Below are 19870 nucleotides of genomic sequence, written 5' to 3'. Positions count from 1 at the left end.
TTAGCTTCTGTAGTACAAGTCTGTGTCAGGCAAAAGATGAAATGAAAAATGAAAAAACTTGTTTTCGTTGCAAAGCAGCCACACAACCTCACCATTAACTTTCTTATTTTGAAGAGACATGGAAATAAAGCTACCTCTCCCTCCATGAACCCTCCAAGTGTTTATGTTATTGCTGTTTTTACTTCAGTGCTTCACTGTGCTTTAAACACACCTGAACTTCATCCCTGGGAAGGTTTTGTGTGTTTAAGTGTATTTGTCAGTATTCCCAGTGTAGCTGGGAAAGGTAACGAGGGACAAAGGCACATTAACTGCCACTGTTGGGAAGCCCTGCTTTCAATAGCTGGGTAATTTAATAAGTCTTTCTTCAGTAAAATGATTCAGCTGTAAGCAGCCTGTAAAAATTGTAATAAGCACAATACACAGTGCACTTCTTTTCTCCCCATTCTTTGGGCTAATGCTTTTTCAAGCTGACAAAGTCCACTACAAGGAATGCTGCAAAGTTGTTTGTCAGTGCCTGGGTTTATTTTTGCAGAGAGGTATTGATTACAGAATGAGAAACATTTGGTTTAACAGGGATCGATGAGTAGCAAACAAAGGACACTGAAGTTTGACTCATTTTAATTTGAACGAAAATACAGTACCCAGTGCAATTCACGATGAAATAAAAAATGATATATGCTCTCTGGTTTTTAATCATATTTCTTTCCTGTCATTTGTGAGTGAAATAGATAGAGGACTGTAATATCCTGTGTGCTGGATTTGGGACCAGGTTGCACACAGGGAGTTTGGAGGGAGAGCACTGGGAGGGGGACAAGCAGGCCCACCTGCCTCTGGAGAGAGGTGAAAATCTCACCAAAGGGATTTCATCCACCTTCCCTGTAAAAGAGATGAGGGAAAACCACCTCGGACTCCTTGATTTGTCTGATTTGCAGGACCCAAACACAAGCTCTCACAAAATACCTGTAACACAGAGAACATTTGTACTTCCCTTTCCCCAACTTCCTGGGCTGTGGGCAGCCGGGGCTCAGGAATATTTTGTGGCACTTGAACAAACCCCATTTGATCACCACGAATTTTGTTGGGAGAATTAAATATTCATTGCATCAGAAAGAATGGGTTACTTTGTTAAACCAACTGGGAGACCAAGTTGCAAATTCCAGTTTCCATTTCAATTAATATTTTGTAATTAATTGTTGAAAAATGGAACTCCTTCTCCATTCCTCTCTCATCTCTTGTGCCAGGCTATTCTATGGCTCCTGCCTGCAGCAGTCTTTCAATAAGGTATGCAAGGGTGATAAAATAGTGGGTTTGAATACTTTGAATGTGCATATTTATTCATAACAGTATTGGGCATTGACTTGTTAGAAAAACTACTTGTAGTGCTTCTAGTAGTTGCTATTTGTTTGCTTCATTCAGTTGTCATTGTTGTCTTCTCTGTGTCTGTATTCTCTCTGGCTCGTGGGATGGTTGTGTTGTAAACCAGGCTATGAGTCTGTTAAATTATGACTTTTATGGCAAAGTATCAGAGGCACAGCATCAGAAAATGCATTAAAAATAAATACATAAAGACTCAGTTTAGGTTAGCAATGACTTAATGGTACTTTAAACCAAGAAATATTTTAATCTTTTCTTCCCATCATTTAAATTCATTGCAAAGTATCTGTTTGAAATCGATATTAATTACACAGAAATTGTGACCCTCTTTAGCAAATGCTTTAAAACAGTTGTTAAAATTTTAATGTGAAGGTTATTAGCCTGATTTTGAGCAACATTAAGCCTGTGCTAAATATTCTCATGTAGACTTTTTTGGACAAAATATTGGTCCCATGTTTGCATAATTAGCAGTACCATAGTAAACCTCTTCTTACAATGCACTGGGGAAGCAAAGGACAAATTCAAGGCTTAATCAGTAGCTCTTTCCCCTACTTATACTGTAACCTTAATGATGAGATTGCATGTGTGGCCCTTGTAAGACATTTTTGATATTTGAACTGATCAGTCTGGTTATATCTCACTGATCTGAAGAGTTGCTTTTCATAAGACTCAAGGATAAGCTAAGCAGGAGGGAGCAGCTCCTAATGGAAGTGTTGGGCTGTTCCTGATGGATAGCAGTGCCCTGTGCAGCCTGCATGGTGTGTGTGTGTGTACTCCACCCCTCTAATTCTTCCCTTACAGTCATCTTTAGTTTTAAATCTTGACACACAGCCACATTTTTCTTTAACGTATAGATAAAGATATTTATTATGGTGGTATGGATTTTTATGTGAAAGATAAATTAAAAAATTAAAAAATAAAATGCTCTGGTGTGGTGGGCTGACCTCAGCCTTGGGTCAGCTTTGCTCTTGCTCACCTTCTTCAGTGGGACCTGGGGGACAAAAAATGACAAACAAGTTCATACACCAAGATAACGACAGGGAGACAGTTTTGGAATGAGAAATCTGCTTGAGTTACTGAAATGCTTGAGCCTCATGAGGAGAAATCACCAAGTACTTCTCTGAGAAGAATGGTCATGATGTTGGGCCTGCTATTCTGATGAGACATTTGATGATTTTACCAGCAGTAACAGGTAAAGGAGTTAAACCTCCAAGTCCCTGACTTGGAAGGCTTTAGTGTCATCCATGTCTAGATTTAAAGTTAGCAATTAAACACCCCTGAAAGGAAAAAGAGGTAAGGCATCATCCTTTCCGTGCCAAACCTTGCTGTGCCACACATTCCCTCTGTGTGCTGGTGTCAGACTGTTCAGAAGCAAAGGACCTGTTGTGCATCCCTGCAGCACCATGTGCTGCTGTCTGCCTTCCAGGCTGCCACCTGCCCCATGCACGCTCATGCTTCCTCACTCCCCACACAAGACATTTGCAGTTTGGTAGAATGTGAAAGAACCGGGTGCTGACGTTTGTGACACATCCCAGGGGAACTAAAGGAGGCACAAATGGTTGAGCTCCTCTGGGGAGACACTTGTATGGCTGCACAGGGTCCTTAGACCAAGAGAGCAGCTATTAACCAGTAACTCTGAGAATAAATGGTGTCTCTTGGTCTCTTCATGGAGTGCTGAGTAACAAATCATATTTTTCTGTCAAACACATGCGTTACTTCCAATCTTGTTATAAATAGTTTTCATGCGTTTTGTTTTGATCATGAACAGCTCACATTGGATTCCTTCCTTAGCTTTTGAAAAATGACTTAATGTGTGGTACATGTGCCTGCCTGGATGAGGAATGAAACATTTTGACACGAACATTTCTACAGCTACACAAAAATGAGCTCGGTGAAGTGCAGGTGCTGGCTCAGGAGCATAATGAGCAGCCTGTGAAACTTTGTTCCATGCTAAAATATTCCAGTACTTGCATGAAAGTATCATTAGAGTTTGCTAACACTGTCTTTCACTCTAGTTTGTTCACATCAATTTTTTGCCTGTTTGGAAAGTTATCAGGAATTTGACTGGGTGATGTGATGAAAGTCAGGCTCTCTGGGGAGGCTGAAAAGGGGAAGCAAGAGTGAAGTAAAGGTTATGCTTCTAAGAAGAGAAGGGTTCAGCTGTGCTGCAGAATGCAAGGAGAGGAAGCAGGGAAAAATAGTTTGAGCAGAGTTCATGGAGAGAAGAATCTGCAATTAAAGAGGAATTGGCAAATGGGAATACATAACCTCATTGGAAGATGGCAATGATTTTTCTGGTGTTAAAATGAACTGAAGCATTTCACATGATACTTTTTTTTATTTAACCTTTTCTTCACATAGCATGCTAATTCAATTACTTTCTATTAAGCTTATATTCACTATAAAACCTTTAACCAGTTCTGTTTATTTCTTCTCACACGCCTTTTTTTTTTGCACAGGAATAAAGTGGGGTTAGCACAGAGGAGCTTATAAAGTGCATTATGTCAGCACAAAATTCCTTCAAAGTTCAGGGATATGTTTTCTTCTTCCAGGACACAAAAAAAATCTAAAAAATCTCTGTTTAATCCTGGCCTTTCTGCACGTTAGGCTCACTTCTCTCTTCTGACACTTCATTATGGATTTTCTGGGTTTGAATAAAAATCTAATTCTCTTTTCTGGTGGATAAGGTCACTACAGCTGGGAGCTACTTTCTGTGTGTAGTATACTTGAGTGTTTTGTGTCCTGCAGACTGAAAACTTCCCAAGTATGGGTGGCCTTTTACTCCTTTTTCTCCCCACTTCACAGTATTTAATGTCTGTGATCTGGCTGGCCGATCTGCTTTCTGCCTACAAGAAATGGCAGAAGTGCTGCAAGGTTGCCAATAAATTCTTGTGAGGAATTCTGGCAGTGAGGGCTGATGGTGTTGCTGCTGTGCAGCTGTCCCATGGGCAAATCTTTGCCCCATTCATACTGGAGAATTTGGTAGCTGGGAAGAGAACCCAGAATTTCAGGGCCATAGGTCAGTGCTTTTGTTTCGTGTCTTGTAGCTTTGTGACTGTGACTTTGTTGTTCATCCCTTACCCTGAAAGGAGCAGGAGTTCTGTACAGCAACAGTATGTGCTCATATAAACTGTTGTAATTCTTGCCTGTGAGGTGGCTGAATTGGAACTAGACATTTAGCTCTTTCCAGAAGTTCCTAATGTTTAGGGATCTCTTTCCTGTAATGTTATTGTTCTTTTAAGCAAATTTGTTGTTCGTTTAAGAGTACTTTTCTTAAGGTAATTTCTATATTCTTTCTTGATAAGAAAAAATCCCCATGTGGATGTGTTGATCTTTCTGTGTAGGATTATAACACAGACATCCCCACGTGAATAGGAGTAAATGGCAGCAACAGCATTCTCTGACTTATCAGCAAGAGGTAAAGAAAACCTAGAAATAGCTTGCACAGCTCTTTGACCTGTAGGGAGAAGTTGGGTTTGTGAATCTCTGCTGTCTATGCAGTTCTTTACGAGAAGGTGGGGTTTGTGATGAGCAGGAGCGTGGCCGTGCCTGTAGGTACAGCACAGTCCCTCTGCAGGACAGACAGTGGAGCTGTGAGCAACCTGCAAAACATCCTGGCAGTGAGATGGAGAGCAGGATACACATCTGCTTTCCAGAGTGTCACCTTTTGTCTCTCCTTCCCGTGGAGATCTGGCTTTGTACATAATGTAGGAAGATTTATTTGAGGACCAGAGCATGGTCAGCATAGCAGAAATGCAGAGGTAGTTGCTGTATCAGAATAGGATCATTGTGGCTCTTGTGATGCTGAATAAGCCTTGAAGGCATGGCTGAATCTCTGGCTTACAGTCCATTGTCGTAGTTAAGCTTTTCTGTCAGGTAGCTCAGGCACAGCCTTGAGTCAGCTCAGCCACTCAGGTGTTCATAGCAGCACTTGAGTTTCCTCAGTTCCTGTAGGGAGAGCTGCACGTTTGGTTTTGAGCCCAGTTTCTGTAGGCACCACTGTCTTCTGAAAGCTTTTCTTAAGTCCTAGGTGGTAATTATGTATTTCTTTTATGTCATTTTCCTTGTTACCCACTGATTCGGGCAATCCTACATGTCTGTTTAGCAGCAGTGACAAGATGTTGAGTGTGTTTTGCAAGAGCCTCTGGAGCAGGATCATTGTGAAGCTGGCATTGATGGGATTGAAGCTGGAGCAATACCGACTGCTGTGGATATTCCCATAACATTAGCCTGAGTTATCCTTTGTGAACCTTCCCTACAAACTGCTGTGTATCTTCTGCCTGATGCTGAACTCTCTGCTCTTCCTCCTGTGGCAGAAGCCAAGGATTACTCAGCACCTGGCAGGACATGGTTATGTAACAGTAAGGACAGTGATTAGATAATTTAGTTAGAACAATGTATTTATTTGCCAGCAATTTGTTTCTTGTTGTGCAGTTTTCCATTTTCCAGGTATTACATATGGCCAACCAGACAGAACCCCTCTGTTCTTGGAGTATATTTTTTCACAAGCATATAGATATTTCATTTAAACCTTTGCAGCCTCCCTTTGTGGCAACTGTTTATTTATCACTGTCTTTAAGATCCATTTTCCACTTGGCAATGTTCATATTTTTGGTCCCCTGGTTACTGCTATTGTAAATTATTATCCAGTAAGATTTATAGCTGAGAGATTTGTACAAATAGCCTGTCTCCCCCATTTAATGGCTTATCTCTAAGATACCTTTGTTATTTACTAATGAAACTGTACGGATAATTTTTATATACAGTTTTGCAGGTATGTCATGAAAATTTAGGTCAGACATGGAACTACGTCAGGCTGTCTGACAGGCTGCAAATCTCCCTGCATCACAGGCACAAAGCAGATGGGTGGTGAACCCACTGTAGCTTCACAATGACTTGACCTGTTCCTAGGCATGGGAACCCCATCACTGACAGAGTAGAGTGTAGTACCACGTAAAATCCTTGGGGGTTTTATGGATTTGTTATCTCATTTAAATTCACAAGGATAAAATTTAATTTCATTTCCATTTAACAGGGTCACATGGAAAAGGCTGTAAATACATTTTTTTTAATTGCAATAACATTTTTAATAACTTCTAGGTTAATTTTTCTGCTGCTCTTAAATTATATTTAGCCACTATTGAAGTAGGATTTTAAAATCTTTAGGTACCCTTTATATTATGTTCTTTCTTTTTTTTAAAAAAAAAGGGTTAGGCCATGACATATGTAGATTTATCCAGGTAGTGCTGTATGTTTCGGGTTGAGGTTTTTGGTCCTATGTTTTAAGAATTAGCAACCACTTGCTTTTGAGAACCATTAGTAAAATTAATGACACTTTTATCGCTCTCATATTGGTTTGATTTGTACTCAGTTTTTAAAAACGTATTCATTATCATAGTATTTCACTAAATAAATTCAAATAGACTTGGTTCTATTGATAGGGATCCTCTTCTCAGCCAAAACAAGAAAACCAGTGGCTGCAGAATCAGGTTCTTTTCCTCCTTATGAGGTTGAATCATTAAGAGATGGGTGACAAGTTGTCCTCTTGACTTGTTCCATGCTTCCCATGTCTGCATTCAAGCAAGATGGGTCACAAATCTCAAATGTAATTTTTACATTTGTTTTGAATGGAGGTGAAGAAAAAGCCCTTTGAAGGAGAAGGTGGGTATTTGTTTTTCAATATGCTGACATCCATGAGTGAACTGAGGAAGGGTAGCTCAGTATGATGGGATATTCTGAAAAAATTCTTCTCTGTGCAACATTGCTGCACGAAAATGATAGGACTGGATTAGTAGGTTAATTATTTTGATTTTTTGATGATACTTCCCAAATTAAATCTCTTTTTTTCCTAAAAGCATGGTTTATGTGTAAAATTAACGAATACATTTTTATGGCATTTCAGCGTGAGAAGCTGATACATCAGTTGGAGGAAGAAAGACATTTGAGACTCGAGAGTGAAAAAAGATTACGGGAGGTGACCCTGGAGTCGGAGCGGAGCAGAGCTCAGATGCGGGGGCTGCAGGAACAGTTTTCCAGGTATGTTGCACGAGTAAACTGCATTCAGAAGATGGGAAGAGCATACTTTGGTGCAGAAACATTGTTCAGACCTGTTGATAACTTGAATGGATCTAATCTAAGGCAAAAACTGCCTTCCCTCTGAAATTCTGTAGAGATCATTTGCTCTTGGCTAAATGATTGTTAGAATACTTAAAAGGCTCATGCCATCATTTTATGGGATGGTGAAAATTTTCATTTCTAGGGATTTTGCGTTTTTTGAGAATTCCCAATAATTTTCTAAGTGTATGTCTTCACTTCTCAAGAAGTGCATGCCACAGATAAGTCAGTATGTGGCTGTTTGTGCTACACAAGAATGAGTTTGATCAATCTGAATAAAGAGAGGGAAAAAAGTGAAGCATTTTGGCAGCTTTGGGCAAGCTCATCCTGCTTGGACCTGCTTCAAATCTCTTCCTTCATTGTCTGGGCCAGAGCTTTGGGCTAGAACAGAGCTCCATTTACAAGAGAACCAGCTTAGAACGGGGCTTAACACAAACCATTCATATGATAATAGTAAGGATCTGAGTTATTTATTGTTTTCGTGATGCATGATGAGATCTTGTACATCAAACAGATTTTTTTCATTGTTTTTGTCACATGAACAGAAACAAAACAATCCAAAAAATCAAGAGACAATGGAATTTCGTGTTGTATATTTTCCATCAAGACTGAATATTAACCCATTCCCTTAGACCACTGAATTGTTGAAAAGCTAAAGTTCAGCTGTATAAGGCAAAAAAACCCTGGAGAGTTATCTTTTTCCTTGGTTATGTTTCTTGGGGTTTTTAGGGTTTTTTGCTTTGGGCATTTTTTGTGGTTTGCTTTCTTTTTTCCTCAGTGTTTGCCATGCTGCTCCTCTGATTTGAATCTGGGTTTCTAAGCAACACTGCAAAAACCATTGATAAAAATAATAAAATTTGTTCTCCTCTGTTATTTTGTGTTTGGAAGATTTGCATTAATTCTCTGCAGAATTAAAAAAAAATGTTTAAAAAACCATAAAGTATTCAGTTAATTCTGAAATTCTCCATTAAAAATGTTAAGGATATTTCTTTTTTAGTTTTCTGTTGTTCCTCTTTGTTGATCCTTGGTTACATTTTTACGTATTCTGATAAGACTCCTGGAGTAATACACACAAAATAAATCCATCCCATGAGTATTCTAACCAGTATCCTGGTTAGAATATTTTTCTCTATTGTATATTAATCTTTGCTTAAGGAAGAATTTCCTGAGGTCCTGATTTTAGAACAGCATTATTGTTGCAATAGCTAGAAACCTTGGAAATTAACTTTGAAGGTGATGGAGCCATGGTTAAGAAAAGAAGGGGTGAGGGAGAGCAATCTCCAGAGTGGTACTCCCAGCACCTTCATAAAACTTTAACTGTTGCGTATTCAGATCTTTTCAGGAGAGCTCTTCATTATTCCTGTGGAACTGCAGTAGTCTGATTCATTTCTACCATGTTTCTGAAAAGAATAACTATTTTATTAGTTAGGATCCCTGAAGTCCACTATCTTCAAATTAATCCATTCTTTTTCTTCCAGTGCTATTTGCAGTCGAGCGTGCTCGGGTCTATCGAGAAGCAGAGGGATGCAAGTTCTTTGAATTAAAGTTGTCTCTTTATGTCTGTCCCTTTGATTTAGATAAAGGTGAAGGCCATCTAAATCAGCATTATGTTCTTTTTAAGGCCGACTGCACATTGGCTAAACTGTTTGAAGGCAAACTTAAATATCACTTTTCATTAATGGCCCCTTGGTTTGCCCTGTTAGTCCAGTGAGGAAAGCTCCTGTTGGCCTCATCAGGCTGTGGTTTTATTTTAGTGTAGGCCAGATGCTAGGAAGAGAATGTGTCACTTAACTATTTTGTTTTCTTTTAAAACATTATGTTTGTTATGATGAATATTAAAGGAGTTTTTTGTGATGTTGAGTAGAATATCCAGATATTTGGTTACACAAACAGATTTCCTTCCTAAATGAGTGTATTTTTTTTTACCCTGCTTGAGCAAATAATGAAACTGGAAGCTGGATAATCTTGTGCTGCTTAGAAATTCTGTATTGTTTGAAGGATTTGCAACTTCTCAAATTGAGCACAATTAAACAGGATGAGACAAATGGTGATGGAAGGAAATGTTAATATCAAGTGAAGAAGATGACTAGAGAATAATACTATGGGCTCAAACATTCTGTCTTTCAGATGTAGATAAACTAATGTAAGAAGATATACTATAGCATAAATCTTTTCAATATATGTAATTCCTGAACTGAGAGGATTTACCTAGACATTTCTACATATATTTCTTTACATTTCAAGCTATTTTCTTTGCATGATTGAAAGAATGAAATGTAATAGTGAGTGGTAATCTGTAAGTTGACCTATGTAATCAGGAGAGTGTTGCTGCCTATTCATAAATGAAATTGTGGGAAAACTTTAATCTGTCATATAAGCATATGATTTGAGATGGAGAACTTCAGAAGGCAAGGGGTTTTCTTATTGATTGACGTTTCTGTTGTTACCAAGTAAGCAATATTTCAGCTTAGTAGTCTGAAATAAATCGAAGTTCTCTTTCTTAACACCTGTATAAATCTGCCACAGCCTTAAAGTGACACAGTAGTTGGTTTGATAAATATGTGATACCTGCTGAAAGAGCTCTTAAAACCAAGTTTCTTTTCCAGAATTGTGTGTCCAAGAAGTTTTAAATTTGATTTTTAATTTTATTGGAGGTGAAATATGTTTGAGGTGTGGAGAAACCCTGCAGGAAAAATATTTAATACTAAAGTTGGGTTTTTACACTGCAGTTGGATGCAGTTATCTTTGCATTGCCTTAGTATAATCTCACCTTGAATTGAAATACTTGATGTTTTCTTTCTTAAACCCACTGAGATCTGTTGCTTTGCTGCAGCTGTTGAATTCCATAAGGCTCTTTTTGGCATGACATGTACAGCTGCATGTTGCTCAAATGCACAGAGACCTACCCCATAAGAAAAAATCAGCCCAGTTTCTTCCAAGACAGTGCCCTGCAGTCTGACTTTCCCATTTTTGTTGTTATACACTGTGTCTCATTTACCCCCTTGTTCTTGGTTTCAGCTGTGCTTTTCCTGCTTTCAGCATTTTCCTACAAGAGTAGGAACAGAAATGCAACACCTCTGCCCACAGCAGTAGGTGTGATTTATAGTATCATTCTAAGAAGCACCCTAATAGACACAAATAAATTGATTGCTTTTCCCTGCTGTACATCAGTAAGCAATAGAACTTGTTGGCTGTTGAATGAAACAGTTCAGGTGACTCTAAAGTGGGATTAAATGTTAAAGCAGTAAAAGAGGTAGCTTTACTTTAGTTACTTTGATCACTGTTTTGGTCTGAATGAAACAAGTTCAATAAACTCTATTATAAAGTATATCTGGAAACAGTAATTGAAGAGCCCATTATCAAATCTTAAAATCCCTTTTGGGTAAATTTCAGAAACTCTTTCAGTTGAGGTTGTGTTGTTTATTGGTACCAATGTCTGTGACTGGAAAATTGCCTCAGGCTTTTAAGAATAGATGTTATTGGAAAAATAGGAAATGGTCCTTGTTTGATCTGCCAGAGTCCTGTGAATGGGATGAGTGCAGTTCTCATTAGACTGTACATTCCCCTCACATTAATATTGACCATAGGGTTAAGCCTGTTGCTTCTGACAGGGGAAAAAATGACTGCTACCACACTTGGCATAAAAGGACTGTGTGTCTGTTGGTTTAGGCACAGCCTTTGTGGTTTTTTCCTATGATTGTTAATTCCCCTTGCTCTGTTCTGTCTTGCCAGCAGGTGACTGGGAATGATAACTGTTTTCCTCACAGCTGTGATAAGGAGACTTTTATGCTTTGCATCAGCGTGTTGATGTTGAGTCATCAATTTTAATTTCTATGGTCTGCTTGATCTAGAGGTCACACCTGCTTTCTCTGCCTTTCTCAGAAGGCCTGTGTGGCCTTTCTGCCATGACTGGTAATCTACCTCCAACAAAGACCATGTCTGGGAAGTACACACCAGCTCAGTAGCCCCTGTGGTTGGTCACTTTGTCTAAATTCAACCACTAATAACATTTTAATCTAATTTCTAAGAGATTAATCTTAGAGATTAAAATGCTCTCCTGGCAGCTATTGATGGCATTCCTTTGATTCTGTCATAGCAGGGATAAGTAAAATACTGTGTGGGAGTTCACTCCTTTTCTCAGAGGGAGACTACAGAGGAAGTTGACTGCAATTCTTGTTTGTGTAGTTCTGCAGTAGCCTCCTGTCATTCTCCCTGCATGGCCTGTGTGTAGGATTGTTGTGGGAACCAGGTTGGCTCAGAGATAAATGGGGGAAGTTGCTGGATTCTCCAAGCCTCAGGACATGGTGTGAATGCTGCTTTTCTGGGGCTCTGACCTACTGCTTAGGATATTGATCTTACCTTTTGATTAGAATTGACAGAGTTAAAGAATGAAGTTTCTTTTTGATTAACACTGTTGTGGTGAGTATATTAGTATTTTTATTTATGGGCATCTACAACACTTAGATACATATTTCATCTATAATAGTTACTCAGAACTGTCAAGAACTATTGTAAGTAAGATCAAGGAGCTTTTGTTTGAATAGTTTTCATCTGACAGAAAATAAAGGAATGGCTTTACTAAACTCATGAAACTAAGCCCGAAAGAGGAGATTGCCCCAAGTTTATATGGAGTTTGACCCCACTCAGTTTCTGGGCTACTTTGTACTAAATGTGCTGGTTTCCTGTTGTTTGACCAACAAGAAGTAAAACAGAAATTTTATCATTTTTGATACCAGGCTCAATTTTTTTCCACTCTTAATTCTGTGTATGAATATGGTGGTTCTGAAAATACGTACACATGAGAAATACCTTCAGTGAGTGTGGTGTCTCAGTTTTCTTCAAAAACAAAGTTCTCATTCTCACATTAGAAACCATCAGGTTGAAATAATATTTTCATACTAAAGTTGAGAAAGAGCAAAAGCAATGAGCTCAGAGTGACTGCAGAGAGTGACTGAGGAACCAGGATAAACTTGAAACACAGAAGTCATGCCAGGACCAGAAATTACAGCAAGCTGTATTGCATGATGTATATGTGCTTGTGTAGCACTTTCAGAGAGCAAAGGATTGCATTGCTCCAGGCATTATTCAAGATGCACAGGGAGGGGCCTCCAGTTCTCCATCTTCTGTGGACTCTGAAGGCACTGAGGCTACATTAAGAGCCAGCCCTATTTCAGTACCCTGATGCACTGGTAAATTGTGTGGCAGTGTTTCATGACAGCCCTTAGTTGCTGAAAGCTTCTTGCATGGGGACCAGGGAAAAAGGTAATTTTATCTTCCACAGGCAGACACGTGGTGATCTGTGTGCTCAGGAAATTCTGTGTCTGGTTTGTATTTGTCTGTGTGCTCACAGTATGCATCATACTCAGATTTCTGGAAGTTTGCATCTATTGCCTTTTACTGATTTCTCAGACATTAAGTGATATTCTGCTTCCTGTTTCATTGGGTAGAAGTCTTCAAAGTCTAGTTTATTCATGTGAAAATCAGATCCATTTTTCTGAACCCGAACATGGAAAATTCACTACTTCCGATTGTTTGCGTACCTGTGACTTTTAAAAAATTATCAGTTTCGTAATATCTGTATAGCAAAAGAATATTAAAAAGGAAATGGAGGAAATACCCAGGCAGTGGGGTGATAAAGGTCTTAAATCCTTACAGTGGAATAATACTACAGAGAGTCACCTTTGAGACAGTATTGTCATTTACCATTTTGAACCCAGTTATTCAAAGAGATCTGTGTAAATAGAAATTATGTCCCAGTAAATTGATTAGAGGCATTCAACTGGGTAAGAACAGGTGAGATAAAGGCCAGCAAAGAACAGGTGTTACCTTAGGATCTATCATGGATGACTCTGGTAAAATAAAAGGCTGGTTTTAAAAGCATCAGTCTGGTGTGGGCTACAGGATTGTCCAGCAGAGTTGTTTTCTCCACCAGTCCAGTGACTCCATCTCTCTTTGACTTCTTGTCCTATCCAGTAGTATTGTACAATGGCACTTTTTATCAATGACCCCTTCCTGATATGGAAATTACAGGAAAGTTTTGAAACCTCCAGTGCATGTGCCTGTCACAACTGGTGGTCTTTCCTATGCTTCTCTCAGTCACACACGAGCTCAGTCCACACTGAGTTCTGAGCTTCTGTCAGTCCACACTTTGGGACTGATTTCTTCAAAGTGAATATTTACCCCAGAGAGTCTCAAACACACACACATTTAAAATCGGCATAAATAAGACTGATCCTCTGATTTCATGATTAGTGTTAATTGCTACACAAACAACATGGATTTATCCCATTTTAGTGTACTGATCCTCTCAGACTTGTGGTTTCTTTTGTCACATGATTGAAAACCCATGCTCAATATGCAGTTTGCAGATTATCAACTGTTCCTCTTTACTAATGGATCAGAGAGGAACGTGAGTTTATGATCACAATTTTTGTGGTTGTTTTCCTGTTAGGTGCTTGAGGTGGCTTGTATTAGTAATTTTTTTGTACTATAAAACTCGTGCTGTAAACTGTAAATGTATCATTAATGGGCAGTTGTGTGCATTCAGATTGATGGTGGTAGGTACAGAGCAAATTAAACCATGAGGGAATGCTATGATTAAAAAGCTGACATAAAATCAAATGAGCTTCATAGTTATACTTCTCTTCTATGAACATGATTGGAACCTTCAAAGGTTCATTGGTTGACTGAGTCTAAGTTTTACCTTTACAGTTTTACATCAAACTAGACCAGGGAGCCTACACTCCCATTTTAATTGCAAGCAGAGAAAATCTGATCTTGAAAAGTGCTCATCCTTTTTAATGTGCTGGTGTGACCTCTGTACATCTGACCTAGTGAGTGGCATCCCTGTCCATGGCAGTGGAGTTGGAAGTAGATGATTTCTAAGGTCCTTTCCAACCCAAACCATTCTGGCCCAAACCATTCTATGATTCAACTCTCATTAAGGACAGAAGGAAAAGAGTGTTTCAAGCACTTTTGGGGAGTTTAGTGCCTTAAGTAGTAGGGAGGTACAAATAAGTGGAAAAGAGGAGATCATGAAATCCTGGCTGTTGTTTCTCTGGGTAGAATAATAGAGGAATACTTTTGTTTTTGTCTAGATTTAAAGCAAGGCTTTCTGGTTTTCATGTGTATATGAGGCAGGGAGGAGAAAAGGCCTTTTCCAAAAGTACTCTAAAAGAAGTGGTACAAGCAACAGTACAGGAAAACAGGCACAAAGATGTCCCTGTCTTGATATCTATCACCTGTTGTACCAAAAGGTGGGCCCTATAGATTGGGACTTCTGCTCTCCTCAGTGAGAAACTTTTGTGGAATCATATCTTTACTCTCAGTTTGCATAGCTGGCTTTCTAATGCTGGTGTGTGGGTAAAGAGCTGGTCTTTGAACATGACCAATACATAATTTGCAAATATAATCAGTTTTTCATCCTGCTCTCCATAACCTTTTAAGTATCTCCACTAACTAATGAAAATAGAATTATTTATCTGCCTGACTTGAGGTGGTAATGCATTTTTTCAACCTAGTAGCAATTCGTAGCCTGCACAGATTGGATTGTTTCACAGGAGAATTATTATGGTAATTTTAATTTTATCTTAGAACTTGTAATTATTCCACAGTATTGTTCTAAAGTAACAGCCTGTGCAGCAGTTCATTTGTTCTTCAGTGCTCAAAATTGGACAGGGCAACTTAAAAAATTAGTTTTAATCTTACTCTTTTACCAAAACATTTTGGGTGTGTGTTTCTTTCTATGCACACATTTCAAATATGATTATTAAAGGTTGCAGTGAGTATAGTTAAAGGTGAAAAGCTATTACACTAGATGCACACTTTTTTGGAGCTTGGCTTCGAAGGGTATATGATAAATATTAAGATATGAGGATGGAATTTGTTCTCCTTGTATCAGTTCATAGACCTACTTCTTCTAATTATTCATGCCTTACTCTAATACTACATTTTCACAGATGCTCTGCAGGTCTGTCCTCAGGGATTTATCTCCTGAAGGCAAAAGGAGTTTGTTTCAGCTGCATGGATGTTGCTGGTTCATTTTCTTGACATATGCCATGTAGAAGAAAAAATGGGATTTCAAAAAGAAAAGGTGCTTGGTTTTAGTCCATCAGCATCAGCAAGGACAGCTGTGAGGTCTTTCTTTGGATTCTCCCCAGGTTTGGATCTAGACTTGGCAGCAGGAATGTCCCATGGAAAGGAACCAGTATTTCTCTTCTTAAGAATGAAACATTGAGGGACAAGTGGAACAGTTTCAAGTCGTCTGACATGATTCAAACTATTCAAATAAATAAGGAAATTGGTGAACCAGATCCTCACCAGCTCCTGCATGGGGCCAGGGAACTGCACTAAAAATGTAACAATAAGAGACAGGTATGTCTGGCTTATTGCAGGAAGGGACCTCAGTAATTACCATGGGCTTTGCCTGTAAAGGGTTAATTGCTACTTTCTTGATAGTTTTTGAGGTATCATTAATCATCCTGAACGTACATGACTAATATTATTATAACTCCTAACTACACAGGGATTCTGTCACAGTTTAGTAACAGTTACTGTCTTCTATTTCAGATGGCTTTCATTGTAGAGCATTGCCAAAAATCCTAAGGTGATTATCTTTGGTCATAATGTGTGCTTCAGTTTGCAGATACTGTAACCAAATGTAGATGATTGTTTCAGGTTAATGTGGTTTTAATTCTGTGTGTAGTGCCCATCCCATGATCTCAAATTTTACAAATTGGGCACTACTACCCCTCAGTCAAACTGTGTATTAAATAGCATTAATTAAATATGTATTTCAGAAAGCATCTGTCTTCTAAGCATGCAGTGTAATAACTACAGATAGGTTATCCTGAAAACATTGTCCAAAGGATGTCAGTAGAATATTGTATTGCACGAAAAAATGAGCTCCTCTTGTGACAACCAGATAATTAAGGATGTGCTGCAAAAGGATGCAAAAAAAATTACAAATCCAGTTCAAGTCACATCATAGAGATCACTTTTAGTCTTTTAGGATGTTGTTTCACACTCTTAGTTTATATTTTACCTTGGAGAAGATTTTTCTTTTGCATCATTCTGTTTCATGATAACTGAATCTCAGTTCAGTTGCTCTCTAGGAAGATAAGGGATTTTACTCTTGGTTTTCACCACCACTCCAGATAGGAAGGAAGAAGTGGCATGCCAGGGAAGAGCTGCATTTGCCATGAGTAAAGTGGTTAGGAGGAGATGTGAGATCATGAGGCTTAACACTACAAGGAACAGGGATTTCTGTAGTCTTGTTTTGGCACAGGAGGTTGTGCTGCATTTTAGAACTTGACATACTTTTTTCTGCTAGTGTTTTTTGTTCTTCTATATTTGTAGGATTTAATTGTGCATTTTTCCATCCCAGCAGAGAAAGATGTACATCATGCCAGAACTGGAAATCCAAACCAATTGTGTGTTTTGAACTGAGTTTTCAGTCTCTAGGAATACAGATTAGATTATTAAATTGTAGTAGCCTTATCAGTGTTAGCAAGCTGCAGTGTGTTAATTGAATGAACATGGCATGGGTTGAGACTCTGCCTCACCTGATGAGAAGGAAACATTTTTCTCTCTTTAGCTGTAGGTTTGATCCTTCATCCTAAAGCCCTTTTGTAGGCACTGAATTGATTGTGGTTTTATTGCTGTGTTCTGCTTGTCTTCATCTGGCAGATTCCCTCCAGTTTGTGTCTACAAACCATGAGAAAACTGATCCTTTATAGGTTATGTGTGGATGATAAGCAAGTAACAATAAGCTTTTGTGTATATTGCTTTTTACTGGAGAAGTCAGTAAGAAAACAAAATTCTGACCAACACTACTACTTTATGAAAGGCAGGTAAGGCAGAGCAAGGTAATCAGTAGATTAAAAAGCTAGGGACTTGACTGAGTTAATTACAAGTGTATCTCAGATTATGAATGCTGTTAAAAACAAAGTATTTCTTCATCTTCTCATGTACTGCGTCTGCTGCTGCTACGCTTTTATTCTCAAACTGAGCAGAGAAAACCACAAAACAATCCAGCTGTCCATGTCTTCCTTAAAAGGCAAATGTCTCTCAAATTCTGTTCTTAACATCATAGTCCCAGCCCTTTGCTGAGAAAAGAGCCCCTTTTGCCTAAGCCAGTGCAGTGAACAGTGGGAGGGTCTCTTATCTTGGTGTGAATTTACTGTAAGATGTTAAAAAATACTGAGTTTCAAACAGGCCATTTGGATTTGTTTCTGAAATATTTGTTGACAGTTTTAGTGTATACAGAGGAGAATAACAGGTCACTGGTTTTACTAGTTTTGTACTTTTTTGAGTGTCCTTGTGAAAATATTTTAAATATTCTAGGTTTCATTCAGCTGAAATTTATAGCATTGCAAAATAATGAACGATATTTTCCTGTTCTGGACTTGACTGCATTTCACTGTGAGCCCTATTTTGTGACATATTTAGTGTTTGTTGCAGTGCTGTATGGGTGCTCTCAACCAGTGTGTAATAGTACAGTTATACTGGCAGCTGCAATGTGAAACACGGGCATCAGGATCCACCGTAGTGCTGGCAGGATGAGAAATGTCAACTGAGGTTGTTGTAAGAGGTTTCCTAATCCTGCTGAAATAAAGAGTGAGATTCTTTCTGAATCACTGCCATCTGGAGTATATGAAAATTTGAAATAACCTTTTATCATTAGTTTGGCACATGCTATGGAGCAGTATTGGCATTGATGAAGTCCTAATGAAATTAAATACCGTGCTATGAGAAAAACTCACTGATTCATTATTTCATCTAGGTTCTTCAAAACGTTCCCTTCCAATTTATGAAGGTTATTGAGTAGTTAATAATGTTTTAAATCTAAAAGATACAGTCTCTGTTTACAATAATCTGGCATTTTAATATGGATATTAATCTAGGTATAAATACAACCAATATGCCTGTGGTGGAGAATAATTTGTAATTCATGCTATAACCAGGTAATTTAATTCACTTTGTCTATTTTATTGACTTGTTCTACTTATTTGGTAGGTATTTTTTGCCCATAAATTTTTGTGTCTAAAGTTAGGCCAAGAAGCTTCATGCCCCACCTTGTCAGGAGCAATCCTGGAACATACTTCTGCCATGATCTCACCATGCCCACTGAGGAATATTTATTGTGTCCAACTGTTGCTGTTGCACACCTATTCTGTACTGAGCTGCTCTTATTGTAATACACATAAATACTGCTCACTTTATGCATGTTTGCTCTTTTATCAGGTTCCTTTTACAAATACATATTGACCACCACACAGCAGAATTTCTGAATGGCCAGTTTTATAATCCTTGCAGTCAGGACAGACTGGTATTTGCTGAGTTTCTGCTGTTTGGCAAAGCTCATATGATTAGTCATGTTTCTAGTTAAATATTCTGATGTGGTGTGGGAATCTTGGAAGATTCATCTTGAATCTTCAGTCTGTGCCTTGGTTCTCATTTTGAAGGGTTAATCATGATGTTGTTCAGAGAACTAGATGATGGTCCTCTTCACTGTTCAGATTAAACAGTATAAAGTCTGAGAGTTAGTGTTGGATTTAGAAGATGGAGGATTAGGATTGTTTAACTAATTCCTTTGAGGATGTGATTTCATTCTGATGCTTAATTTGAAGCGGGACAGTGGGTTTTTTTAATCCCATAAATATAGTAGATAAGAACATATTTTATTTTAAGCATCTTGTTTAGTCTCTGTATATTCTTATGTAATTCTAACAGAAATTTATGTCTGCAGTATTGAAGTTAATTTAACATTTAAAGAGGGCCAGCCAATTCTTGTGCTCATTCTGTTTATTTCTGCTACATGGACAAACCCAAAACATTGCTAGCTATTCTGTAAATGATATTGCTCTCAATTTCATAAATGCATTGGGATTAAATAGAGAAAAAAAAAAGGAAGAGTATCATCTTTTATTTCTTAATGTTTTGTATTCAAACTTTTTAGTTAAACCTCTAAATGCATCTGCTGTTGTGTGTACATATCAGTAACAGTAATGCAAGTAATACACAAGGGCACATTTTAGGCATTCTGAGAACTTGATTTACTTGCTTTGTTAGGATTTTCCAAGACAAGTGCTGGTTTAGCAGCTAACTAATAGCCTGTGAAGCTGCAGAGATAAATTAAAAAGAAACACTCCTCCTCCCACCAGAATATTTCGGGGTCAATCCACACTGGGGTGGTAGCTGATGTGGAAGTATTCAATGAGTAACACAGCACCAGAAGTAGTGTCTGCATCAGTGTATCCTCCCAGCCTGCCTGTTCCCCCGAGGAATATTCCCTGGACTGCTGTGCAGGGAGCTCCTCAGTGAAGTGTTTTTGGTCAGGATTGACACCAGCTCCTCGTTGGTTACTTGAGCTGCAGCACTG

The 19870-nt window shown here is 38.5% G+C and overlaps 1 protein-coding gene across 1 annotated transcript in view; it reads left to right on the top strand.

Annotated features, from left to right (window-relative positions):
• Window positions 1-19870, top strand: part of NCKAP5 (NCK associated protein 5) — a 334856-nt gene that overhangs the window by 153691 nt on the left and 161295 nt on the right. Inside the window, exon 4 of the mRNA XM_069021208.1 lies at window positions 7277-7410. Within this exon, the coding sequence (XP_068877309.1) occupies window positions 7277-7410 (134 nt within the window). The remainder of the gene's footprint in view (window positions 1-7276; window positions 7411-19870) is intronic.

Source organism: Aphelocoma coerulescens, chromosome 7 (assembly GCF_041296385.1).
Source record: "Aphelocoma coerulescens isolate FSJ_1873_10779 chromosome 7, UR_Acoe_1.0, whole genome shotgun sequence".
Classification (NCBI taxonomy): Eukaryota; Metazoa; Chordata; class Aves; order Passeriformes; family Corvidae; genus Aphelocoma; species Aphelocoma coerulescens.
This window is presented reverse-complemented; position numbering and strand designations above follow the sequence as displayed.